The sequence below is a fragment of the Rhinolophus sinicus genome, chromosome 1 (assembly GCF_057876585.1).
Source record: "Rhinolophus sinicus isolate RSI-liver-muscle chromosome 1, RSI-T2T, whole genome shotgun sequence".
NCBI lineage: Eukaryota > Metazoa > Chordata > Mammalia > Chiroptera > Rhinolophidae > Rhinolophus > Rhinolophus sinicus.
This window is the reverse complement of record NC_142501.1, coordinates 198,732,520-198,760,140: the sequence shown is the minus strand read 5'-3', so window position 1 is coordinate 198,760,140 and position 27,621 is coordinate 198,732,520. Positions and strand designations below refer to the sequence as shown.

Here is a 27,621-nt window from a genome sequence, read left to right as displayed (position 1 = left end):
CTAGGCCTAGACATGGGTCAGCAGAATGTTCTCTCTTTGTAGCAGAGGAAGCAATTTGTCAAACATGATTTTGTTGACATACCCATGACAAGCATCCGTATGAGCCAATGAAATAGCCAAGGTTCTGCTAGGAAGGAGGGGGGGTGGGATTCAGGAAATTGGGATGGCTCAAAATAGCACTGCTGAGTGTTATCAGATTTTTAAACTTATCATCAGCAAATCTTTTCAGCTGACTTTGGCTTTCAGAGTTCTTACCAAAAAATCGCTAAAATGGGATGAGAAGGTCCCATAGTTTGTTTGGTCTTTTTTTAAAAAAAATCATTATAAGAGCTATTCCATCTTATCTGATTTTTCTCCTTCATCATTAAAAAAAAAAAAAAAAAAAAAAAAAAAAAAAAGCACATTACTTTCCTAGATGGTAAGAGTTAATACTGTACTCTTTTCTCAGAAATTACAAGCTTCAAGACGTCTTTTTAAATGGGAGAATGGACATCTCATGCAGGTAGCCAGTAAATGCAATCCCTGATTAAAATGTGACTTCTAAAAGTTTGAAAACTTCTAACTATTTCTCCAGTGCATTTTTTAATTTCAAAGCTCTGCACCTGGCTTCTTTTTAATTTTTTTTTTCTTGGTCCTCTCTTATCAGAGTTAGGACTACGTGTCTTTTCAATTCACCAATCACACCTTCACAAACTTAAGTCAACAACTATGTGTTCAAAAATCTTTGTTTTCCCTTTGAAACTGGACGCAAAGAAGAAATCTCTCCTGTCAGTGGAGACTGCTGTGAAGGAACGAGGCGCCTGCACATAAATCTCCTTAAATTTTTTGAACAGCTGCTTCTCTTTATCCCACTGGTATATCTGGGAGAACGTATAGTCACTCCCCAGGGCCAGGTAGTGATTCTCTTTAAAAGAAAAGGGTTGCAAGGTCATGGCCCCCCGGGATGGAAGGGCCTGGATCTCCACAAACTGCTTACTGTTCCACCTCATGACCCTGGAGTCCCCGATGAAGCGGGTGAGGGAAAGGTAGAGGGCATTCTGCATTCTGAAACTCTTCACAGCGAGCACGTCCTCCATGTTGGGAATGTCACTGTGGGGGACAAACTTCTTAGAACTTTTGTTCCACTGGAGGATGATGGGGACCTGGGAGCGGCTAGACAGGATCAGATGCGATTTCCCATCGATATCCACAAACTCGGCATCCGTGTCCCGGAACCACTCGTGCAGAGACTGGTAGGAGTAGAATCCTTTGCTGTTCCATTTATACACTGTTGACAGACCCGCTTTGGAGCTGTCTGCGATGACGAAGAACGTCTCATCGTCGATCTGAAACAACTCGATGTCATTGGGCTTGGAAATGCGAGACACTTCAATGTCTTGGAATTTGACAAACTTGGTCCAGCTCTCATCGTACTTGTAAATGTGAGAGCCACCAAAGAGCTGGGCCACCACCACAAAGACCTGGTCATCGATGAGGATGGCCTTACAGCCCACGATGGACTGACCTGCTCCAAAAGAAAGGAGAGGGGATTAGGGCAGCCACAGTTAAAGATGCTCCTCTGTAGTGAAATTAGGACCCTTGGGAAGTGCTGGTGAGAAATGTAAAATGGGACAGCCACTATGGAAACCAATATGGTCGTTCCTTGAAAAATCAAACATAGAATTACCATATGACTCAGCAATTCCAATACTGTATCCTTACCCAAAAGAATTGAAAGCAGTGACTCCAAGAGACGTTTGTACACCCATGTTCATAGCAGCATTATTCACAATAGCCAAAAGGGCAAGCAACGCAAGTGTCCACTGATGGATAAATGGATAAACAAATGTGGCATGCACATACAATGGAATATTGTTCAGCCTTAAAAAGGAAGAAAATTCTGATACATGTTACAACATGGATGAATGTTGAGGACATTAGCTCGTCACAAATAAACAAATACTATATGATTCCACTTATATGAGGTACGTAGGCTAGTCAGATTCATAGAGACAGAAAATGGGTGCCTGGGTCTGGGAGGAGGGGAAAATGGGGAGATGTTTAATGGGTATAGATCTTCAGTTTTTCAAGATGACAAGGGCTCTAGAGTTTGGTTGCCTAATGATGAATGTACTTAATACTACGGAATGGCACACTTAAAAGATGGTAAGTTTTATGTTATGCATATTTTCCCATAATTAAAAAAACAACATGTAAATCTTTTTTATAAATTGTGGCTCCATAGAAACAGATAAGTACTGGTCACGCGAGCTTCTGCATCTTTAGAGACAGGCATACAATTCAGCAAATTCACTAACATGCTATACAAATTGTCTTCATGCTATTCAAAAAAAAAGTATGTCCCAACTCCATAGCCAGAATGAGGCAATTAAAGGGGCTTCTTTTCTTGCGGGGCAAAAAGATAGGCGCCAGGCCTCAAAGTCGGGAGGAAAAAATTTTAATAAGGGCTCTGAAAGACATTTGGCCTCTTTTGATTTCCAGAGCCAAAGGAAACCGAGGCAGAGTAGTGTTGAACTTTGTGACTCTAAACGAGGTGGCCCAGGGTTCCAAACGCAGTTCCGCACCTGAAAAGCTTTCTGAGCCTGTGCCACTTAACTCTGTGCTCAGGCTCTTTGTCTATGAAGTGAGACTTAAGCAAGCTACCAGCGGTGGTCTTGCAGGGCTGCTGGAAAGGGCTCCAGGAGAAACTTCATGGTTAGGGTTGTTAGTACAGAGCACCGGCAAGCAGGAAGGAGTCAGTAACCAGTAGCTAACATTATTGGCTCATTGAAGCAATTGTCTTGATAATCAAAAGCCCCTTTGGAGACTGTCCACTGTAGAAATACCTATAGAATGAGGCGTGATTTCAATGATCGAACTCAGGCAGCACAAAACTAGAACTTTTCAGGAAAAGGGGAACTTTTTCAGTAGTGACTCCCTTGAAGGTCAGGGTCACCACCTACTATCCTCTCCCACTCAGGATTCGGACCCCCAGACCTTCCTCCAACCTCTCCATCACAGCCAGCAAGCAATAGCATCACCCACACCTAAAAAAATATATTGAGCCTCCATCTAGGTCATTTGATTAAAAGTTAGTTCTGTCTTCCCATTTTCTAGGCAATTTGGACAGACCAAAGTGAGTTTGGTCTGTAAATTACAAGGATAGTTACCCGATTTCTGTCCTTAGTAATAACTCTGAGGGCAAACGATAGGTGGTTTTTAGAGTGGTATTTACTTTTCTCTTTCACTGCTTTGGGTTTCTTGCTAGAATCTGGTCCCTTTCCTTTGTTAAAAACTAATTATTGTATTTTTTCTAAGTATAGAAGTTTTAAATGTTCACCAAAGCAAATTTTTAAAATAACAATAGGTGACACTTGTGAAGTATGTTCTATGGCTGGCACTATACTAAGCACTTTACATGTATTTTTACTCATTTAATTTTTATTCCCTATTTTATAAAGGGTAAAACTGAGGCACAGAGAAGTTAAGTAACATATGCAAGGTCACACAGCTAGTCTGTGGTAGAGCCTAGGATCCAAATCCAGGTAATCTGGCACCAGTCTACACTATACCACCAATGTACCAAAAAGCACAAAGAAGAAAATCAAAATGACTTTCAAATGCCGAAATAATACTTGATATCTTGATATATTTTTTTGTCAAGCTATGCTCATATTCAAATACACTTTTTAAAAATAAATTTGAGCAGATAGTATACATAGGCTTTTTATAATTGACTTTTCTTTACTTGACTACTATGTCGTGAATATTTTCATATTATATTTCATCTTCTATAACTAGATTTTTTAAAATACTACACAGTATTCCACTGCATGGATGCACCATCATTTATTTAACTAATCCCCTATTGTTGGACATTGCAGTTATTTCTAGCTTTTCATTATTATAAGCAACATGCTTACTTATAGAGAAATTATTTTTTTTGAAAACCAGATGGAAGTGTTCTTAAATGTTTGCTGACTCAAACGTTGTGCACATGTTAAACGATCAAACTGCTCTTCGAAAGCTGCACTGACTCCCACCCTGCCAACACAAGTTGAAAGTGCATGCCCCTGGTCCCCTTCCCGAACTGCCTGGCCATGGAGGTCCCTGCTACCCACAGCGTCCTACAGGCCTGTCTGTCTCAGCTGAGGAGCGATGTGAGACAGAAAGAATTCTGTTTTTGGAGATGCTCCATAACACTTCTGTCCAGGTAAACACATTTAGCCCTAGGAGTTGTCCGTAGCAGCAGAGATTGTGTGTGTGTGTGTGTGTGTGTGTGTGTGTGTTAATGTAGAAAGAGAGATTAGAGTCTGGACCATACATTGCTTACAGAAATTAAAAGAAAAACAAAATAAGCCAAAACCAGGAAAGCCGAGGAAAGATGTAGAAAGAAAAAGACGTGAATAGTAAAGCCTTGGGGTGCACATGACCACAGGTTTACCTCTCCCCCTAGAAGATGGAGCGAGAGCTGGAGCTGTCTCTTTTGCATCATGCTCACTGGGGTCACAAAGGAGAAAGCAGGTGCCCCTGCCATTCTTCGGAGCCCCATCTTGCAGGGCAAGGATTGAGAAAATCTGTATCTTACCGACTCTGGGATCACCCTGTGATCAAACTAGATGACAAATGAGGCATGCACGGCCCCATGAGGGGAGAACTGTCCACGTTTACCTCGGTCTTGTTCAAGGCAAGTGGTTCCGTGGCTGTTCCCTTGCTTATGCATCTGTCACCTGCCCTGCGCACGCATGCTGCTAACATCCAGCTAGGCACGCTTCTTCCTCCAGCCGCAGTCCTCCTGTTTCTGTAACCACCCTCTTCCCCTGCCACCCTCAGGCCCTTCTCTGCTGGTCCCTGCCATTCCCTATGCTTATGAACACCATGGAGAGAGTAAAAAGTTAGGGACTGGGGGCAGAAGGCCTGCTCCTATTTTTTTTTTTTTTACTATAAAATGGAGACAATGACATACATGTTATGAGATTGTTATGTGGCTTATGAGAGAAAAGGTTTATAAATGACTGAGTACATAAATGTTAGTTGCCTTCCTTTCAGTGAAAAACTATGTTTCAATGACTGTGATTTGTGTTTAATGGAAATGTACATACTAAGGGAGCACAGAAGACAGATACTTCATTTCAATCAGGTCATCAAGGAATGCCTCCTGTATGAGGCTGCATTTGAGCCTGGAGATCCAGGTGAAGGGAGAAATATGAGAAAGTGAGGTGGTTGAATTGTAAGATGTGCTCAGAAATCAATAATAAGTGACAGAAAATGGGCAATACATATAAAGCAGGCATCATGTTGGGACCTTGATACATGGATTGTATGCTTTCCTGAATTAAGAAGAATAATAGATCTGGAGCTGGTAGCTTCCCCTAGTGGTAGTAGCAAGGAATGGTATCAAATATCTATTTTTATCCCCAGCTGATAGCTCAACATTCGTTGAGGATTTACTATATGGCAGGCACTGTGCTAAGAGCTAAATTCCCATGGGCCGAATCCTATGATGGCCTCATTTTACAGGTGAAATGGGAATTCAGGAAATTCCCATTTTACAGATGAAGGGGGCTCATGGAAGTTAACTAACTTGGCCAAGGTCGCCAGCTAGAAAGATCTGAAGCCAGTTTTATCAAACACTAGTGTGATGTCGAAGCTCGTAAGCTTAAATACCACTGTTGGAGCTCATTTCTTGGGCTTGGCTGGGAAGGGGGTCCGTGGGCTCCATGTCGGGTTGCCCACGGCTCCGAAGATTCAGACTTCGAGACTGAGGGCTGAGGAATCCCGAGAGACTAGCAAGGTCCAGACCTGCCTCTGGCCACACCCACTCTGATCTCACTGACCACTTCCTACCCAGCACCTCTGTGGCCTCGGCTCGTCCAGGCCAGCAGCACTTGCCGGAATTCTTGCAATCGCCTCTGAACTCGTCGCTCTGCTTCCACCTCTGTTCCTTTTCCCACACAGGCTACTCTTAACCCAGCACTCCATGCCTGGTACCTGCCTCTTCCTGTGCAGCCCTGTGACCTCTGCACAAAACCCTCCAAGGCTTTGTACAGCCCTCGGAGTAAAAGTCCACATGTTTGTAAGACCTCCAAGGTCCCATGACCAGCCCTTCTTACCTCTCTGACTTTGTCTCCTGCAACTCTCCCCGGGACCATTTTGCTCCTGCCAAACTGGCCCCTTGGATTACCCAAACAGGAAACATACCCTCCTGCCTCTGGACCTTTGCACTTGCTGTTCCCTCTGTCTGGAATGCTTTTCCTCCAGCTCTCCATGTGGCTCAAGCCCTCATGTCCCACAGGTCTGATTCAAATAACACCTTCTTCATGGGGCCTTTACCAGATACTACCTGAAATGTCAACACCCCCATGCTCAGCACTTCAAAGCTTCCTTCCCACCTTCTTTTCCCTTCTTAGCATGCTGCTATCTAAGTGTTATATGTATTGCAATTATGCGTTTTGTTAAATGATCTCTCTGTCCTGTTAGAATGTAAACTCCCTGAGGGCAGAAGTTTTTATCTGCTTTGTTTATTATTATGGCCCTAGCACCTAGACTGTGCCTGGCTCAGAGTAAGTACTTCAGAAATCTTTGTAAAGGAAAGAAGGAAGGAAGGAAGGAAGGAAGGAAGGAAGGAAGGAAGGAAGGAAGGAAGGAAGGAAGGAAGGAAGGGACTTGATGAACTCAGGCATGCCACCAGCTGCGGGTAGAGAAGAGTGTCATCCCTTCCTACTAAGGTCCACCTGGGAGACGGAAGGGGTGGGATGCAACAGTGACAGACCCTGGGCTCTGCCTCCAAAGTGACAGTGGAGTGGCTCAACATGCCTGAGCCTCGACGTCTTCGTCTACAAAGGTGTGAGGAGGAAGCCGGCATGAAGAACTGCCTACTCTGTGCTGGCCTCACCAAATCCTCACAATGCCCCACGGGGTACATCAGCTGCCCATCTGACAGATGATGAAACTGAGCCTCGGGGCCACTGCTACTTCCTAGCACCTGGCAGAATCAGGAGGAGAATCTACATGCGTCGGTTTTCAAAACCCGAGTGTTCTATGGTCTGTCTGTATGCCAGCTCTCCCTTGAACAGCAGGCTCTGTCCTCTACCTGTGAACAGGTAACCCACAACAATGCCTCCAGCGACTGTTGTGAGTTTCCAATGAGATGAACCAGAACCTGGCACCTCGCAGGACCGCAACCAGCACTGGCCACAAAGCATCAGAACTCCTTGCACAGAGCTTCACTTTGCTCCCACCTCCTACCGTGGTGAGAAGGCAGAGGGGCCAACTCATTCACCCCTCACTTACCTTCCAAGCCAGGAGAAAGAGAAAAGCAAAACCACGTGCGAGTCCCCTCTCTCTGCCTCCCTTTTTCCTTTCACACGGACTGGGTTTAAGGTCTTAAGGCCTTGGCTCCCTCAATAGGTTCACCTGCGCAGCTCTATGCTGAGTCTGCACTTGGATGAGCGGGGCTGCTCTCAGGAATGTGAGCTCAGCACGCGGCGGCCAGATGGCCCAACAGCAACGCGGCTCATCTGAAATGGCCTCTTCGTGGCATCCGCATGTGCATCTCACAGACATCGCAGGGCTGCAAGATGAGGCTCATTAGCAGCTCTGCTCCCGAGGGCTGAAACGACACTTTCCCTGCCTCCATACATCCTGCACCTGCTGCAAAGCCACTCTGTGCGGGAGAGATTCCCAGGAGCCTCCCCATCCGGAAATTCTACCCAGATACGCTTCTTGCTGCAACAGCAAAATGCTGCTCTAACTCCAAATCAGGAACTACTAAAGGAAATCCTCTCGTGGGGTCACAGCTAGGCTATCGTGGTGCTCTTTATAAAGTTAGCATTACTATCAGATTGCACTGATAAATGAGAACTCTTTGAAAGACTTGATCCACTTACTTACAAAGCAAGTAGACCATCCATTTTTAGTAGCACTAAGACACTGGGATCCCCTGCCAGCAGTGAAAGAAGCATTAAGTAAGTTTTATCCCAAAGGCCTGAGTTTAGAGTCCTTTATTCTTATTTTGTTTGTACTATTAAAAGGAAGCAGTGATCACCAGGGCCTGGTAAGGGAGCAGTAGGAACAGCTAAAGAGTGTACATGTGTGTCCATGCATGTGTACACATGTATGTGCATGTATGTGTGTGCATATGTACACGTGTGTGCACAAGCACACACGCATGTGTATGCATTAGCATATTAGTTAACAAAAGTCAAAGGAATCATTTAGCTGCTGCTACAAAGTGGGTGCAGTCTTAGGCCACCATAACTGCTCAAGATTAAGGGGTTCTCGAAGTGATGTGTCACCACTCCAGGAAAATGCCTCCCATCCCATGCAACCCACCACCTTCTCCCTTTTCCAAAGCATCACCAACAATAAATAGGATCAACTCCTGACGTTTCGTTCTCACCAATCACTGAACATGTCGTGATACAAAATCAGAGAGATGAGGGTGGGCTAGAACGTGTTCCCCAAATCTAACCAAATCAGAGAGCCAAGCCGTCCTTGGGTACGGCAGGAACGTTTCTTCTCTCCCAGAAAGTAGGCCAACGCCTCCGATCAAAGCCTCAACTCACACACAATGGGATTTATAGATGATGTAATACAGAATTGTACACCTGAAATCTATGTAATTTTACTAACAATTGTCACCCCAATAAATTTAATTAAAAAAAAAGAAATTAAAAAAAAAAAAAAAAAAAGCCTCAACTCACCTGTAATGTTGTCATAGCTCCGGAAGTTCATTTCGATGTGGTCCCACTCCAGCACCATACAGTTCTCCATGCTGGGCTGGGCGATGGCCACATACACGTCATTCTTGGAGTTGAACGTATCCACTGAAACCGACTGGTAGGGCAAAGTCTGATGAACGACAAAATCTGGGAATTGGTGTTTAAACAAGAAAAAAAACAAAAAGGCTCCATGAGATCTCTGGTGGCAATCTTTAACCACCATTACCCTTCCATCCCTTTTAATATCAGCTCTGAAAAGTACTGGGAGGGGAGAGGGCAGAGGAAAAGCAACACACACATCACAGTGTGTTTGACGCTGGGAGATTCCAGAAGGTCCCAGCTTTCACAGACTGAATGCACAGCTTCTGATACAGCTTGAGATGAACAGTTCACAAGTCTGGCTATTGGATCTCCATGTTTTAAACAAATTTGGTGAAACCTGGCTTTGAAAAAACCAAGACAGCAAGGATGCCACAGAGCAACATTCCTGAAACTATCAAGAAAATTCTTCTGTGAAGAAGGGCTGCCGTGGGCAAATTTGTTTGGGAAATTCTGTAATTCTAGCCTTCTCAGAAGATCCCCAGTAGTAAAGAAACCTATTTAGTTTTGTTCGCTGTGGTGCTTCTCATACTTACCTAAGAATGGGGTCCGTTTATCACCTGTTAGCATACTCCCAAGCTCTGTATTACCTTGGTACGGAAACTGCCATAGCAGGTTCAAAATGAAAAGTCAACTCCCCAAACGGCACACTGCACATTTGGAAACCAAACCAAACCCCTGAGATACGGTCTGAGAGGTTTATACAGCTCACCATGCGGGGAAGTTAACCTAAGTGTGTTTACTGGTTCCTGGACTCAGTGCAGGGTAACTAATGGCTATGCCTGGGGTCTGGACAGCAATGGACCGCTCAGCAAGCACTTACAGGAAGGAGATTGATTGGATTTTCAAGCAACGTAGAACTCGTCTGATTTGAGCACGTGTTCTACTCTTCCATTTAGTGGCACAAAAATACTCCTCGTCCACATTGCTCCCCCGAGCTATGGCTGACTCACTGTATCGAATCTTGGTGGGGAATGCACAGTGTTACCACGGAACGGGGTGAGGATGCTTTCAGATGCAAGAATGGTTACAGTGTGGGGTAGCTATAGAACCAAGGAAGAAAGAAAGGAAAACACTAATAAAGTTTAAGGTCAGTCATTTCTTTGGCCAGAGACCTGTCAATGTGCATGGCTTCTTGGCAGGGTAAACATGCCCCGGGTACAATGATGGTGGCTGCCTGGCTAAGGGAAGTCGTTCCTACGGAAAATCCTGGCTTTGCCTATCTCTTCCCCACGAAATCCTTACTGGCGCCCCTCAAGTAAGTCCCATGTCTGAAAAGCCTTCCCTGACCAGTCCAATTCACAGAAGTCTTCCTAACACGTTGGACACTGAATCAGGCACTGCTGTTTACACCTTAATATTCACCATGATTGAATCTCCAACATAGCGATATGAGGGACAGATTTGGAGAAATTAGAGTGAGAGATCTTAGAGACTTGAGTCATTTTAACAGAGCCAGACGCTAAAGCCCAGAGAGGGTGCATGTCTGGCCATAGCCACACAGCCAGTGTGGTGTGTCTCCTGAACCAACTTAGTGTCTCCTGAACCAACTTAGTGCTTCCTTAGTCTGGTCTGGGTCCTACGTTCTCAGAGTCCCCGTAACATAAGCCCACAGCAGTCACTCAAGAAATACCTCTGACTTGGAAGCCTCATAAAGCCGTCACATGAGAAAGGCAATAAAGGGGTGGGACATTCAGCAGTGAGTAAAAAGGGACAGAGCAAAAGGAATGGAGGCAGGGAGGAGGTGAGAACAGCTGAGAAAGCGTTGTGGTGGGAAGCGTGGAATGGGGATGGGAAGAGCAGGTGACAATCAGGGGGCAGGAGAAGCAGGAAGGGCAGAGGGAGTGAGGGCAACGTGAGGCACTGGAAAGAGCACTGTGCCTGGAGTCCACTTCATGCACTCAAGACCCTGGGCTGCACACTACCCCTTTCAAGGCCTCAGTTAACTTATCCACAATAGGGGGCAATGATACCTCCCAAGCTTAATGACACAGATACATTGAGGTAGGTGGAAATGCCTACCTCAGGGCTTAGCACATAGTAAGTGCTTGATAAATATGGAATTGAGGTCCAAGAAAGGACAGCCCACCTCCTCTGTCAGAGCCACCACTGGGCTGTCTCTTGGACGAGTGTCCATTTTAATGGCATCTAAGATAAGATGCCAGAGCTGTGACCCCATCTTCTTGCTGAGTGACCTTGGGAAAGTTACTTAACCTCTCTCTGCCTTAGTTTCCTCATCATATATTATGATTCATACTCATACAGAGCTGTACCTAGCACAAAGTTAGTGCTCCACACATGATAACTTTCAGAGGTGTCCTTCACCAGATACAGTAGGTGCTTAATACGTGCTTGCTGGCTTAATGAGGTGGGAAGGCTAGCTCATCCTGAAACTGTGGTGGGGAGAGGACAGGGCTGAATGATGGTGCTTGCAGGTACAGGGAGAAGCAAAGAAGAAACTGTCTCTGCACCCCAATAGCAAGAAGTGGCTGAGGGACAGTGGGGACAGGTGGCAATGGTAGACAAGGCACCCTCTCCCCCACCCTGCAGGGAGTGGACTATCCAGAAGAGCTGGGGCTCTGAGGTAAAACAGACTGGGTTTCAGGTTCCTGCCTACAGGAAGGAACCGTGACCCATGGGCAAGAAACTTGAGCCTCAGGTTCCTCATGAGTAAAATGAGAGTGACGTTTATTTCATAATGAGAGTGCACATAGCATTAGCACAGAGCTCTGTCAATGGTGGCCCCTCCGTAGTCTTATATAGGTAACTCTATAGTTACACAGTTATGTAGTTAGTCACAATGACAGCATTATACGGTCTACACAAAGACTTAGGGAAGAGTCACAATAGCTCCTAGCCCCACCCCTCTGTCTACACCCTTGTTGATCCGTCAAAGACTAAAACAGAAAAACTCAACCTCAGTTCTCTCCTATTGGCACTGGCAGAACCAGTGTAGAAGCCAGAAAGCATTGACTGAGGCACAGGCTTTGAGGGTTCCGTGTTCATGTGGAGATAAATGGAAGAAGGGAAATGGTAGTAGTTGGTTTCTGCTTCTTATTCTGGAGTTTGAAAAGGACTCACAGAATACAGCTGCGTTCTTTTCATCACAACTGAGACAGCTGTGAGCCTCTCTCCTACCTCCGGCGGCATTTGTCTCGTCCAGGTCTTCAGAAAGTTCCCAACACGTCTGCAGTCCCTGTAACTCACTTATTCTAGATAGTCTCCCGACTACACTCTGAATTCTCAGAAACATGAGCATCTGCTCAAAAACACAGGTCATTTAAAGTGCAGACCAAAAAGTCCGTTTTTTTTAAATGAAAGAATCCCAGAATGAAAAAGAGTTAGTTGCCAGAGTGGAGAGCATTTTACAAATCTGGCCTTTATTGGTCTGATTTTCATTTGTTTTCCCAAAACATTGGTTTCATCATATTTTCTATATACTGAGTATCTGGCACAACAGATGAAGTCCTTTGAATTATAAATCTAATTCTTAATAGGAGACCCCTTCTCTCCTCTACCACCCCCTCAAAAAAAGGAGGAGGAAGAGAAGAAAATGAGGAAGAAACAGGTGAAAGAAAATGACAGATGCATATGTGTTTGTGTGTACAGGGGGGAAGGGAACTCGAGGAGTTTAAATATTTTCTTCCATCCCCATCTTCATTTATTTTTCACAAATGGCAAAAGCACATTCATTGTGAAAAGATCTCAGAGACTACACATATTGACATGACATCCATTTACTAGTGTTTAAGTATGATTGGTATTCTCTGCGAAAACATTGCCACTTCCATTCACACTGGATTAAGTTCATGATGTCAGTGAGACTCTTCCAATTCAGGCATGGCTCCCACTGGAATCAACAGATTTTTACATAGCTATTTATAGCACTTGGAGAAAATAAATTATACATGACGCCAACCCTAGTGGGAGAGAAACTGCACATTAATGCATTATTTCTCTTCGCGTTTTCATCAGCCCTGAAATAGGGAAGCGAAGAGGACCATTAGGATGCAAAATCCACTCCCTTTAAGGAATTTAGTGAATTATTCTCCTACCAGGCGGAATTATGAGCAGGTAACAGGGAGTTTTGAAGTGGTTAAAAATAGACTTGAGGCGGAGGGCTGTGGAAGGGCTGTGATTAATCTAGAGAGCTGCAACAGTCCAGGGGCGGCTTCCCAGTATTAATTACACCCCTGTCCCCGGAACGGAATGGTAACAGTACCTTCCTTTCCCCGGGAAGAACAGTATCTGCCTGTCCTTCCTCTACCTAAAGAACTTACTCCTTTCCTGAGAATCGGAGCTAACAGGAAGACAGTGCACTCAGAACACGTGCTTCTTCCCGAATCGTCGGTGAGGATACAACAACAGTACCACGACTCTCAGATCTGGCTTTCCATCTTCCATCCATCCTCACCTATTTTTCCTCCCCAGCCTTTAATAAAGCACCAGAGGCTGAGGCTTGATCTGAGCAGGAAACAGGAACCCAAAAAACTCATGAAGTATCGACCTAAATTCTTACAAGGCAGGGAGTCTATTTGGGGGCCGGTCATAAGTGGGTTGTGCCATTTTTTTCATGATGGAAGAAACTGAGAGCAAGAGTCAATTTGTCCGTGCATCTTAAAGGGATAAAACAATGGCAAAGACAGAATGGTCATTTCCCTGTTACCAGGGAGGAGTGCTGACTTTCTAAAGTTTAACAGGAAGCTTTTTAGCCAAGGCATAGATAAGAGAGAGGATGCCCTAAAATGTGTTAGGGGCTCACACTGCCCCATGGGTTCTGGGACTAGGACAGATTTCAGGATCTGGCTACCTCGATTCCAAGCCCCCTCCATTCCTCTGATAATGCTCAGAGCCTAGCTCATTTCTATGACCATCCACAGGGCTCTACGGTCAGAAATCACGCTTCCTCATATAAATTATTCCCAGCTCCCCCAAGCCCATGCCGTTTGTCTCAGAGATTGACAAATTTATGTCAAGGTGTGAAGAGAACAACAGACAAGCTGCTCACGTCACCTTACGGCTTAGAGAATTCTCCAGGAGAACCGGAGAAGAGGCAGAGCGGAACCCCAGTGAGCTTCAGTTTAGCATTTCATACCAAATGGCCTTGAATGCCACCTTTTGGTGCAAATGTCATTGACTATGACCTCTGATTTATTGCACTGCTCTACAATACAATAAATAACCTGCTCGTGGCCTCACTGGCTAAAGGGCACCTGCCAATTACACAGCTGAATAAGCTCCTGTTCAGTGATGAAAGACGAGGTCATTTCCCTAAGATTTCAGGTTTTCTCTCAGCAAAGAACAGAACTGGTAGGGGCCCTTCTTTACAAAGATACATAAAAATAATTTTTACTTTGTGAGGGTTTTTTTTCGTTTGGAGGAAGGCAGCAGGACTGGCCTGAATGTGATATTTTGTTCTTGAAGTTCTTTTGTCTTTTGAGTTTATGAAATTATTTTTTGAGTTCTCATTCTTGCTGCTCCTACCGACATGCCTTGTGGCTCTGTCGATATCAACTCTCGACTTAAATGTTTATTTTTATAAGTCTGATAAGCAGGTTTCATACTGTGTATTGATCCATTCGCCTTTCAAATCTGGCATTAAAAGCTGGACACTCCATCTAAGTCTTTCCTATGGAGACACCTGCTCTCCCCAAGATGTATAGAGAGCTGAGGCAGTTAGCACTTAATTTTATCTCATAGCCTAAAAAAAAAAATGTATAAACAGAAACCCTGAGGCAGACTCTGGAAAACAAAATCAAACTTTCTTTACAGTTTTTCCCTCAGCGTGAGTTTTTTCTTCTGGCTACTAATTGTTAACTTATATTTCCACTTTGCCATTGGTTATAATGTACCTAGTTATCTCTTTTTACATGGAACTACAAAAGCAATTTATAGACGGTGAAGTCTGGTACTTACTAGTTAAATTTTCAATAAACTTCCTATCATTTAATCAAGAGAACCATAATTGAAGCCTCGCTGCCCTGGCTTTTCACTGAAACCCAGGCTGATTTGAAAATATTCCTACGTCAAACTCACTAGTTTGTACTTTGACCTTTAAAAAAATCTTTAGAGAAATTCGAATTTTGTAAACAATCAAAAAGAATCAAAATGAAAGCCAGTGCAGTGAACGAACACCTAAACTGTTGACCTAGTTTCCTTACACATAAATTCGTATCTTTGAGAAGGCTTAAGTGTTGCCTGACTAATCTTGATAGAAAACTTTTGCTTTTACCCACATTTCTCCACTCCCAGTTGACAATCTAAAAGAAAAACACAAAGGGAATATTCTAAATAACCATCTTCAGTGAGAGAGGCACTCAGTACCTGTCGTTGTGCATTCATAGTCGAAGCTGGTCACGTCATTTAGTTTCTTTTCCTGATATTCTGGTGGACCGATACACAGCACATCAGAAACAGTGGAATTTGTCATCTTCAGCCACAGATACAACCACTTAGCTTTGCAGTCACATTCGAATTTATTGCCCCTTAAATCTCTAAAAATCAAAACAAAACACAAATACAAACACAGAGAAACAGACATGCCTGAAATGTTTTGGCAGTAATATGAGTCTCCAGAATTATTAACACCGCGATATTAACATCGTGATACCTCCAAAAAATGAAAATTTTTTAAAAATTTGTATTTAATACGTCCTATTTCTTGTACTTGTCACTGACTTATTTAATGATCTTCAGTGCCCGTGATGTTAACTGTACAGACTACAGAGAGTTCTCAGAGCTAACGTATCACCGTTTCCCCAAACTCTCTTGAAACTGTCACCATGCCATGTTAGAAATGGGGGAGGGATGGCAGAAGAACACCATCCAACACAGCTTCTTGCTAACAAACACAGGACATTATAGGAAGACAGTTTTCACAAACACAATTGAACCTTTAAGATCTTGTTAAATTATGTCCAGAAAGAAGTGACAAACACTAGAAGATAAAGCAGACGGATGTGCTATATCAGGGAAAGACATAGCCAAATGCTACAAGTGTATTCACAAACAGCAAAACCCAACATGATACAAGCTATATGCTGTTTCCCAGTAGGCACTACTTTGTCATACAGTTTTAGCTATAATATAAAAGAAATTCAATAAAGGGGGAGAAAACATTTAAAGATGCGATTAATTGGGGCACAAGCAAACATAATTGGGACAAGCAAACATAAACTTGATTTTCGTTACTTACAGTTCAATCAGAGAGTCTAAATCACTGAAGACATCCCTTGGGAGGGCTTTTATGTGGTTATTGGCCAAAGAACTAGAACAAGAAAGTAATATTTTAATGTGGTTATTATCTTCATGCGCTGTTACTCTGCAGTCCCTTAAATCAAGCTGATAATTGGAAACAGAGCTCTAAACCACTTCAGCACAACGTGGCTCAATACTGAGATAAAGAAAAGAGTTTACTTATACAAAGATGACATTATAATGCTGGAGTACATTGTAAGTTTTTTGTTTTGTTTTTAAAACAAGCATTTATTAAGCTCTTGATGGAACCTCAGATGGCATCTCATGTTTCTCAGAATAAAGGCCAAAGTCCCCTTGATGGCATGCAAGACCCTCCATTGTCTAGTTTACCTCATTCCCGCCTACCTGTGGGACCACATCTCAACCCCCAAGATCCAGCCACACTGGCCCCTTTGTTATTTCTCTGTCACCCTTCACGGCTTCTGAACTTGCTGTTCATCTGCCTGGAACACTCTTCTCCAGATATCCCCACACCTCCTTTACATCTGTCCTCAGCTATCACTACCTCCCGGCCCTCTACACATCTCCTTTCCCTCTTCTGTTCTTCACTGCATGACCATTACTTGTCATACTATATATTTTATTTATCTATTTAATTATTGACTGTATAGTTTCCCTACACGTAAGGAATGCAAACATGAGGATAGACTTTTGTCTGTCTCTCCACAGCCGTATCCTCAGCTCCTAAAACAGTGCCTGGAACATAGTAGGTACTTAGTAAGTCTTTGTTGAATGAATGAATTATGCACTAAAATGAGAAGGATTTTAAAAAAAAATAAAAGATGCACAGTCTTGCCCCAAGAAGTTCCCTAACGGTCCATCAAAATGAACTCTATTACTTGTGATTCTAAAAAAGGACTCAGTAAATACTCTTTTACATAAAGACCCCCAGCTCTAATCCTAACGATAATATAAATTATCAATGAACCACAATGTTCAGGGAATGAATGATTGTGATCAATTTTGTTGTCTCGTTAACAAAGGTTGACCAGAAACCATTTTGCATTTTTGCTGTTAGTGTTGAAGAGCTTTCTAAAATGTCCTAGTCCACTTCCCATCTCCCAGAAGTAGACGTGAATGAACATCATCAACTTTCTTTGATGACTCAGGATTTTGCAGTGCTCTGTCATCATCCTGCAAAGATGAATGTCCATGGGGCTGGCTGCTGACGTTGAAAGATACCGGGTGTTGAAAGGCTGTACATCAAGTCTGTGATTTCCCCCAGGCATCCTGCTCTAGTCTGAGTCAGCCAAGAAACTGGTGCTTGTTCTTTTCCCTTACACATGAGGACAATAGTAAAACATATACATGATAAATATGTAGGCAATTCAGCATCAACCTCTTTGAAAATAGACATGAAATTAGTCTGTTGTAGCATCATAATGACCCATCCCAGAAAAAGGAATTAAAGAAATGAGTGTTCTGCCTTAGACTCAGCTAACCATTCTTGCTTCAAGACACCAACAGAATATTGGGAGACCCCTTCCCATCTAGGTAACCACAAATGGATTGAAATACCATTTCATGTATTTTTTTTTTTTTACCTTTCTTTCCTAAACGATTTATCTGTACATTTTTAAAGATGTTGAAAAATAGGCTGAATACGTCATCAGACTGAACATATTCTAGAATAGCTTTCTGAAATGAAAAACGGACATGTTTGTTTTGATTTTTTTTTTCTGGTTGAGGGTTACTTTTCCTGGAAAGTAGAGTGCAAAAATTTTTAACTAGTTGAAATGTATCGCATTAAAGTGATCAGAGTATATGGAATGGTTGAGGCCCTAAAAGCAGACTGTTTAGCAACTGTTCCAAGTGTTCAATTTAGATTTCAGAAAGCTGAATTATTTAGATAGACTATCCACCCCCACTCACACTCGGTGCATAACATCTTACTTTCCACTTCATTTTATCCATAAATTCATGACACTTCCTTCATTTTTAAAACTACTTAACAGCAACCTGTCCCTTGGGCTTTATAGGGCTGCTGGAAAACAAACATCCTAGATTTTACTTACAGATTGGCACTGTTCCTTCAATGCTTTGAAACCTGATCTATGTTTCTTTACATATGAATATGAGCCTGTAGGTGTTGGAAAAGTTCACAAAAGGTAAAAATCAGATACTTAAATAAGCAAATACAGGTGACTTCCTTAAGCACAGGGGTGAAAGTTAGAGAGTTAATGTGGTCTCTTTGCTTAGAAGTTTACAAAACTGGGGAGGGAAATGGGAGAATTATAATGCTAAGTCAGAGAAAGAAAGACAAATATCATATGATTTCATTTATATATGAATCAATTCATTCTTAAACAATGTATTCAGTGCTTTAATTACTACATACATCTCCAGCCTAGACGATTCCACTTTAAAAGTCACCTGATTTGCCCAGAAGTAGAGTCTGTATGAAAGATGCAGCTCAGGAAGGAACCCACTGGTCAACCAGCAAATGAGAAAGAATATCCTGCTGGCTTAGCCCTGTACTAGATGCTGGGGAAAGAGCAGAGATGATGGAAGATCCTCATGGGCCCTCCACTTGGGGAGCTTTCAGTGCTGCTGGGGAGATAAAACTAATATTCACAAGATAGCACCAACCAGTGTAGCCTGAGTCTACAGGAAAGTGCTGGGTGTTTAGAGCCAACAAGGAGGGCTACAGGCAAGGTGAAGGGCAGATCAGGAATGGCTCCATAGGGGACATGAAACTTAATCTGGAATTTGAAGAAAAAGCAGATTTCAAGAGATCACAGACAGAAGATACAGCATCCAGAGCAAGAGAAAGAAAGAATGTGAGGAGAAGCCCAGGAATGGGATGAGTTGGTTATGCAAAGGGGCCACTGGGAGCCCGGTATTCTGAGCACATTAGGGAAATGAGGCTGGAGAGCTGGGGAGAGGGGCCCCTGTAGGATGGGAATACAAGCATAAGCTGAGATGGGTGTATTAATGCATGAGATGTAGTCTGGACCCAAGCAGGGGACTCCTTTGTTCCCTCTGCATTTCAGACAGAAAATGAGGTGCCTCTTACACATATACACATGTGATATACACATATGGTTGTATGGGCAGAGGCACAAGCATGCACACACAAATGCAGTTATGTACACACATGTAGAGAAGTTCATGCACCCATGGGCACACGTGAGCAAACAATGCAAATAAATATACATGCACAATACCTGTATGTTCACACCCATTTTCAGACCAGGGGCCCACAGCCAATCGGTCAAATGAAATTTGACATCTGGGCTAATTCAATCAGTCACATGGGCTTTGCTTTAGGTTCCAAATCTGTCCAGAGCCTTTGCTTAAAAACAAAGCCCCTCATTCCTGACTGCTGGGAACTGGATTTATCCGGCCACAGCTGTTCTTCTCCAGATACCCACAGCTGTCTTCTTAGCAGACCCTGTCTGGCCACCCAAACTGCCAAGGCTTTTCAATAATCCATGGAGAAAACTGAGACTTCTTGATGAGTGGAGGAAGGGAAGATGATGGACTGGCTGCTTTGCAATAAAGCATTAATCTAAGGGGCCCGAAAAACCTCCTCATTTTAAGGATGAGGAAACTGAGGCTCAAAAAGGTAAGCAATAGTAATAAATGATGGCCTTGATATTTGAACCCAAGTCTATGTGACTTCAAGCCCATTGTCTTAGCCTCCACAAGAATGTGAGAATTCAGCATCCAGGTTGAATTTGAAAATACAAATCAAAACGTTTCTAAGAAGAAAAGAAAACGTGGAGCAATCGCGTGAGCAAGAGGCTGACGCTCTCCAGGATGGACGGTGCTGATCCACAGGTTTGCACCTCCCACCTCTGCTCCCTCCTCTCCTTGTTCTATGAGCTTAAACTCAGGTAGAGCTTCTGCTTGGTAGAACTCCAGAATCAAGTGTTTGCTGAGCCTGGTGGCAGACACCTTTGCCTATATCAGCGTTTGACGTAAATGATTACCTCTTTAGATGCTGTATCAGGGTTACACAGTCAGGGTGTTACTGCTCCTGCCCAACTCCCCTATTCAAAGCCCTGCAATTTCCCTAGTTCTCTTTTTACTATACACAAGCTGACTATGGAGATGAGACATGTTATCTTACGCAAACACAAAATATCTATCATGCAGATGGGACCTGGTTCCTGGCTAATAAATGGCTCTTACCAAGACAATGGCTATTTTTACATTTTTATAAACACAGCCCCTATCTTTTCCATTTTCTAAATTTGCTAAGTGTGTGCACTTGCTTCATTCTGATATGGCAATTCAAATCAATTTGTTTAATTTTTTTTTCTCCAGAAAGCTATTAAAGAATCCAGAGAGCTTAGCTTAAGCCGAAGATTAATCCAACATAAAAGAAAAAGCTATTTGCATTCAAATTAGAGAAACCACAAAAATGTCTCTATTCCATTTCGTTCTAATTCTGACCCTGCATTCAACATTCTTCAATGAGTCGTGTAAGCCTCAATTCCCAAATCTATAAAATGGGGACACACAGACTATCGTGAAAGATAAAGAGGAGAAGTCTCACTAAGCACCCAGCTCTGTGCCTGGCACACTGTAAGCATACAATACATGACAGTTTCCTTCCCACTGCCTCCATCGCTCGATAGAAGCCTCTCACCTCTCAAAGGAGAGGCTTTGACATGCAGTCATGTGATGCTGATCCAGGAGGATGGAAAAGATAATAAAGCTAAGTGTGTGAATAATCACCACAGGCTGGTGCCTGATTGACAGTATAGGAACCTCTAGGGCAACCTGGAAATTAGTTTCCTTCCGAGGATGTTACAATACAGACAAAACAGTTAAGAAAGAGAGAGACACCAGGAAGTAAATCTTACCCTACGTAGTCAAGGACTGACAACACTTGTCAAAGAACTTACAGGTGAGTGAGGTCACGGAGGCCACGAAAGGCATTTCTTGAAATGGTTTCTATTTTGTTCCCTTCAATGAACCTAAAGAGAACAGCAGTATAATTAAACTAAGTTTTCTCAGCTTTACATCTCTAAAAAATGATATTGGTGTGCTTTCAGAATAAAATCGAAACACATTCATGAATTTTAAAAATTCATCTCTGAAGACGAGGTCAGCTACACCAGATCCCAAGAGTGAGCAGGGTTTGCATGCAAGAATGCATGGACACGGGGTATGTTCCGCACTCTTTCCAGAAGCAGCATGGAAATCTTCAAATTCAGAGTCGGCAACACTGGTGAAAACATTTCGGGAAACAAAAAAGAAGAAAGCACTCTACCAAGGCAAGAAATGTTCACATCTCTGCAAGCCTGGAATGCTCCCAGATGGCCAACCCTTCTTAGATTTCATAGTGCCTGGCTACTAATACTTTTGTTAATATCATCATCCCTTGAGGGGAGCCCATTGTTTCCTATCTCCATATTAAAGTTTCTGCTGAGGGAGAAGTGCATTACGCTTGGCTTCTGGCAAACTCTGAGTTCATCGTGTCCTACACAGTCTAATCTCTGAACAAACGGGTGACGAGGCAGGGATCCTGTCACGATCTCGAAGCCACTAGTAAACAGGAAGTATGATGAAACTGGGTGTAGGCCAAACTTCTTTCTCTGCACTAAAATGTCCTGGGGCCTGAGCATAGGACCCTGAAATAACAACTCTGGCCATGCTTTAAAGTCTCTGTGGGAAATACATGCACTGCGACTATGCCCTAGGGTCACAGAGACCTATAATTTAGTTGACAGCATTATATTTCGTCAAATGTAAGAGGGTGTTTGATGAGATGGTGCAAAGGAAGGCTTTGGGACACGATGCCATTAGTTAGTGAGTTCTTGATTGTTGCACTGAGAACTCTCTGATGACTGTTTTTAAAAAAATCAGGGATTTATTCAGTAATAGACTTCAGTATAAACTAAGCTAACCTCCTCCTCAATCACCTAAAAGCAAACAAGTAGTTTTACATTTGTTACTTTCATCGCTCGCTTATATGCCTTGATAGAACCTAGTTGGACTCAAGGCTTCAGCCCTACCACTCTTTCCATGTTGATTAAGGATACCGTCAGAGTGTCATGACAGCATACATACTACGTATGTACTCTGGACAAAGAACTCTTTCACTGAGATCCTTCCCAAGGACGCAAAATCAGCAGAGAGCTTTCTTAGACCCAGGATGTGTTTAGAATTCAAACATCTATCTACCTGTTAACCTCAGATAAGAAAGCAGAGACAAGGCTTTAAAAATCCCTCTGAATGCTCAGTAAGGAAATCCCACTGATAGCAGGATTAATATTATTATAAAGTTACAAAAGACAAGGATGAAAGAACTTAAGGGGGAAAAAGACATGAAAGGGGGAAATGGCAGAAATCAGAGGGAGGGCAAAGCTCATTGCTGGGGGGAAAAAACTGCACTTCTGAAAAGGAAAAAATAATGTGTGTTTTTTTAAAAAAGAAGAAGAAATAAAATTAGACCCTCGTCAGCAGCTTACAGGAGATACTGCAAACGGAGTATAGGCCAACTGAATTAAAAACATGAAGTTGTATCCCCAAATAGGGAGACTTTATTTAAAAATAAGTAATCCTCAGAATCCTTCAGCTTTATTTCTGGCTGATCAGCAAATCCATGCCTAGTTATGAGAGGTAAAAATATCCAACGCAATTTCCAATTGTGCTTACTACATGACAAATTAAATGTCAACAGAGAATAAATGAATATCTTTCCTTCTTTGTTTCCTTTCCCCCTCTTTGTCCCCAACCTCCTCCTGTCCCAGCATGTTTATACACAAGTAAACTATAAAAGGTCAGGCTGGAAAGAGAATGGGGTTTTCTCCACCCCTGAGTTCTCCAACAGATGCTGTTCAGTTTGGAAAGCAATATTGCAATTCTATGGACATACCACATGCTCAGCAAATAGATAAAGCACACTTACAGGTATTCGAGATGAAAAAGTCCAGCAAAAGCATCATCCCGGATGACTGTAAATGAGTTAGAATTCAGCAATCTGAAAATAAAGGACAGATTTCAATGTGGAGATGTAAAACTGGAGTCCCATAGTGCAGCCATTTCTGTTTCTTGTCCTGTGTTCAGATCCGGGGGCAAACAGGGGCTCTTCTCAGTCTAAGAATGACCCATCAGATGCACAACCTAACTCAGTGATGGTGATGGACAATGGCTAGTGGATCGCCTTTGACCAGATTTTCTATCCCTATCACTCCACCCTTTCTCCTTTGTGGGACTCAGTAAATATGACCTGAGAGCTGTTATTTCAAACCATTCCAATGCTCAGAACAACTAAACAGCCAGTGAATGCTTTATGATGCACGAGCAATCATGGAATTAGAGATCTAAAGGATAAAATCCAACTTCATTGTTAGAGAAATTTGAGCCCAGAGAAGTTAAGTGATTTGACCAAAGTCACACAGCTGAGGCAAATACATAAACACAAACACACACACTTTTCTCCTACATTATACATTCTCATGAGAAATAATTTAAAAAAATTAAGAAACCTTCAGAAGATTCTTTGTTACCACATAGTTTTTAATGAGTCACCACTTAAGTCTATTTGGTTAAAGTTTATATAGCCTATATAGTCACCGATTAAATCTCTTTGGTAAAATACCAAAATTTGTATTTTTGTCATATGGAAAGTATATTTTAATAGAACTAGAATTGCTACGAAATTTCAGATTTAAAAATTTTAAGTATAATGTTGTAAGCAAGTACATAACATGTCAAGAACAAAAATATCAGCATTAATTTATCGGTAGTATGCTGCTTGTTTTAATTTTGATCTCATTTCACATTTAAGAAACCAATACAGATACAGAGAATGAGCTATGTACTTATGGCTTTCCCTGTCACTGATTTGCTTTTGAAAGCTGCTTTTTGGACATTTCTTTTCATTAGCAAACATTAACTAACCTGGGCAACAGGTAATGACATAGACACTTGCTAAGAGTGGCTGGGTGGCAGAGCAGTTATGAGTGTGGGTTAGAAGTCTGGCTGTGATTTTGGGCAAGTTACTTAACTTCTGTCAGCGTCAATTTTCTCATCTGTCAAATGGGGAAATAAAAACACCCTCCTTGTATGTATAACAGGGTGAGTAAATACAATTTTATATATAAATGCATAGTATGCTCCCTAAGCATATGTACTCAGTCAACTAGAAATACTCCTATTTCCAGAGTAACATTAAGAGTTTAAACTGCAGATTTTTTTTAAGTGGGGAAAACAGTTCATTTAGGTAAAGTTCTGGTTAAAAATCAATGTGATCATGTCCCCAGTTGCGAGATAGGGGCGTTGGGATCTATAATAAAGTCTCCGAGGAAAACATGTGCCAAATGAAGGAAAGGACAGTGAGCAAAGAGCCTTGGGACTCAGCTTGGTGGGGGACACAACCAAGTTCACACTCAGAGCCAGCCATGGTTTGTCATGGAGTTTGGATATTTTAGGAAGAACTGACACCAAGAAGGCAGGGGTCACTCCTCCCGGGACTGCACCTCCAGGACCCCCATTTTCAGAGAGAACTTCCCATACTCACAGCAGCTGCAAGGACGGCAGATGGGAAAACATTCGGTCCTTGATTTCTGAGAATGTTCCATTTACCAGGCTCCTACAGGCAAGAGAGCAACAAAAGGAGGCCTAGGTTTCTTTAAGAAATGCTGGGCAGGATGAGCAATTGGCCTTATCTTCCACCTGTACTTCAAACTCCTTCACTCAGAAAGGAGGCTTAAGACAGTGGGCCAGGGGCTTCTCAGGGGCAGGAGCGAGAAGAGTCAAGCCATGTTCCGATGAATTGAATCAATATGAAAGCTAGTCTGAGTAACAGAAACCGTTACCATCAGTCTAGCTCCTTCCACAGACGTTATCTCAGCCAGTTCAACTCAATCCCCCTGCTTCCTCTTCTTAACTACAGGAGCCCCTGGCTGCAAATGGATAGTTACTTCACCTCTGCCCATGATTTTGTTTGTGTAGACACAGAGTTAATGTTGGCCAACAAAACTTCTGGGGTGGGATTAAGCATTCCCCTTGGGAGCCCACCTCTGAAAGACACTCAGAGCACTTCTGATGAAATGCACCGTGAAAGCCTTGGGGGAAAACTCAGAGACACCTGAGCGTGAATGTGCAGTGGGAAGCAATGCCATCTGCCAGATTTAACGGTCAATGTAGGGGCAAGAGGCTTGGCTCTATTTTTGCACCAGGTCTCGCATCGTTTCTGGCCGCAGCAGGACCTCAACACATTATTTCAAAATTCCTTCAGTTAGCATGCAGATCAATTAAGCAGCTGCTGGTCTAAAGGATTTAACAAGGAGAATTTTAATTTCTGGAATCCTCCATGTCCCCCGACTTAGCAATATTAAGAACCAAAAATGCCCTCTTTGCCTGCCAACCGGACTCCTAACTTTCTAGAAATGTAAACAGGAAGCCCTTCACCCCTGGGCCCAGGGCCCTGTGCCTTGCCTGGGGTGGGAGGCAGGGGAATGTAATATAAGAGGAAGTGAGTGCCCTGAGCATAGCAGCTTCACCTGGGAATTCCCTGCCTCTGCGATTGAGTAGGCATCCCCAGCACCTTGGCCTGGAACAAGGGAGTCATTTCAGCAGGAAACATTTCCCAGCAGTGACGATATAGCCCAGCAGCCCCTTCCACAGCCCTTATGAGAACTGGTCATGTGGCTTGCGTGGCTGTGTGCAGGCAGATTGAAAGCATCTCTTAGCAGGTGGATAAATGATGTGGAGCCTTTCCCATCAGTTCCTCCAGTGCTGAAAAAGCAGCCAATATATGTTCGGGGCGGAAGGTGGGGGCGGGCAAGAAGCCCTTGTAAACTCAGAGAAAGAAGTCAGCCTGACTTCCAGCACCAGACCACCACGGGGCGGGTGCCCCACATGCCCCAAAGCTCTGCGAAGCCCTCTGTGCTCCCCTCTTCCAGGCCACATGGGGAACCCCACACACACACTTCCAGAGACTGTCTGCCTTTACCCAGGTTCCTCTCGACCTGCTGTGAAGAGGTTGGGAGGAGGCCAAGGTGTACACCACAGCCCCAGCCCCGAGGTGGGACAGCGAGGCCTCAGCCCTTCGCAGGTGTTCCCACTCCACTCATGCTCACTGCACATACGTGCCCCTACACCACCACCCGCCCCGCCGAACATACACATATCCTCTCAAACTTTAATGCACCCCAGAATCTCCTGGGGACGCCAAATGCAGGCTCCAAGGCTCCCCTCCAGAGCCCCTGCATCATTCAACGCGGGCCCCAGAATCTGCATTGGCACAAGCCCCTCCAGGTGGGTCTGATGCAGGTGGCCCGCGGGCCACACGTGAAGAAACACTGCCACAGGGACTCGTCCGGGTTCCCAGACTCTGCATCTCGGGTTCCCTCCATCCTCCCCAGCGCCCGAGACTCCACCCCCGTCCCACAGCGCGCCCCCACCCAAACGTAAAGAAAGCGGCTGGGGAGTGGGGTCAGGTCGCGCTGTCCCAGCGCCAGCGGCAACTCCCTGGCAGCGGCGGGCTCAGGGTGGGGCGGGGAGGGGGTTGGAGGGGTCCCACTCACTCACAGGGAGCTGATGTCGCCCGGCACGACCCTGGGCACCCAGGAAGAGCCCACGCAGATGATGGACTCCTTGGTACAGCTGCAAGTGGCGGGGCAGCGCGCCAGCCGCCTCACCTGCGCGCTCGGCGGGACCAGGCACGCGGCGCCCAGCAGCAGCAGCAGCAGCAGCCCGCAAGCCCCGCCGTCGCTGCCCCTCCGCAGCGCCATGCCGGGTCCCCGGTCCCCGGTCCCCGCCCCGGCCCCGACCCCCGCCGCTGAGCCGCGCGCTCGGACCCGGCGCCGCTGCAGACGCGGGTGCCGCTCGCTGCTCGGCGGCCGCTGCTGGCGAGGACAAGGGCGCCGCGGGTGTGGGAGGCCGAGCCGCAGCCGAGCAGCATGCTGGCCGCCACCCCCACTCGGCGCCCCCCCACCCGAGCCCGGGCTGTTGGGCGGCCGCCGCCGCTGCGCCCGCCGCACTCGCGCCCGCCTGACATCAGCACTCGCGCCCGCAGCCCGCTCTGGCCAATGAAGAATGCGGGGAGGATGCCCTCCCCGCGGGAGAGGGGGCCGCGCCCCGCCCCCGCCGCGCCCAGCGGCCGCCACCCCGTCTCGGACCCTTCGGGACCCTCCCCCGGAGCTGCGGGGACAAGAAAAAGTTGGGTGACCTTGGGGGAGGGGCCGGTCTGGACGGAGATTCCCTGGGGGCCCGGCTGAGCGGTTGGAGATAAGATGCCTGCAGTCCCTTCACCGCCTGAAATAATTTGGGAGACACTGGGCTCCTTAAGCCCGGTCAAAACGTGAGGCAACAAAAAAGTAGTGTCGGGGTAACGGACATGATGACTGTGAAGGGAGACTGTCCTGGGTGCTTTAAAGAGTGCAGAATTTTGAGCAGCTTCCCTTCATTTTTAAAAAGAAGAAATGAAACGAATGCTACCATTGAGTTGAGTGAGGATGGCATTCTTTGTCTTTTGAGGTGTGGCGGTGGGGTGTGGCTCCCAGTGCCAAAGTCCCCCGGAGTTCCTGAAGCCAGCCACCTTTCCCCGCTGAAGGAATTAGGAAATAGCCGCTGCTACAGTGGTGTGCACCCCTGCTAC

The 27,621-nt window shown here is 44.5% G+C and overlaps 1 protein-coding gene across 1 annotated transcript; it reads right to left on the bottom strand.

Moving 5' to 3' along the window:
- Positions 1-610: 610 nt before the first annotated feature.
- Positions 611-27,034, bottom strand: LGI2 (leucine rich repeat LGI family member 2). Its single transcript, XM_019743885.3, has 8 exons — positions 26,553-27,034; positions 24,538-24,609; positions 22,924-22,995; positions 20,915-20,986; positions 15,997-16,068; positions 15,126-15,295; positions 8,685-8,849; positions 611-1,504 (listed from the first exon to the last, which is right to left on the bottom strand). Exons 1-8 carry the CDS (start codon positions 26,753-26,755, stop codon positions 687-689), a joined length of 1,644 nt encoding a protein of 547 aa, XP_019599444.2. The 5' UTR covers positions 26,756-27,034; the 3' UTR covers positions 611-686.
- Positions 27,035-27,621: the final 587 nt, after the last annotated feature.

Excerpts from the sequence above, each read along its gene's own strand:
- LGI2 (XM_019743885.3), bottom strand. The coding sequence starts at position 26,755 with ATGGCGCTGCGGAGGGGCAGCGACGGCGGGGCTTGCGGGCTGCTGCTG. Across the intron at positions 20,987-22,923 it reads CTTTTTCATCTCGAATACCT|GTTCATTGAAGGGAACAAAA; the intron begins GTAAGTGTGCTT and ends TGTTCTCTTTAG. Across the intron at positions 8,850-15,125 it reads CTATGAATGCACAACGACAG|ATTTTGTCGTTCATCAGACT; the intron begins GTACTGAGTGCC and ends ACCAATTCCCAG.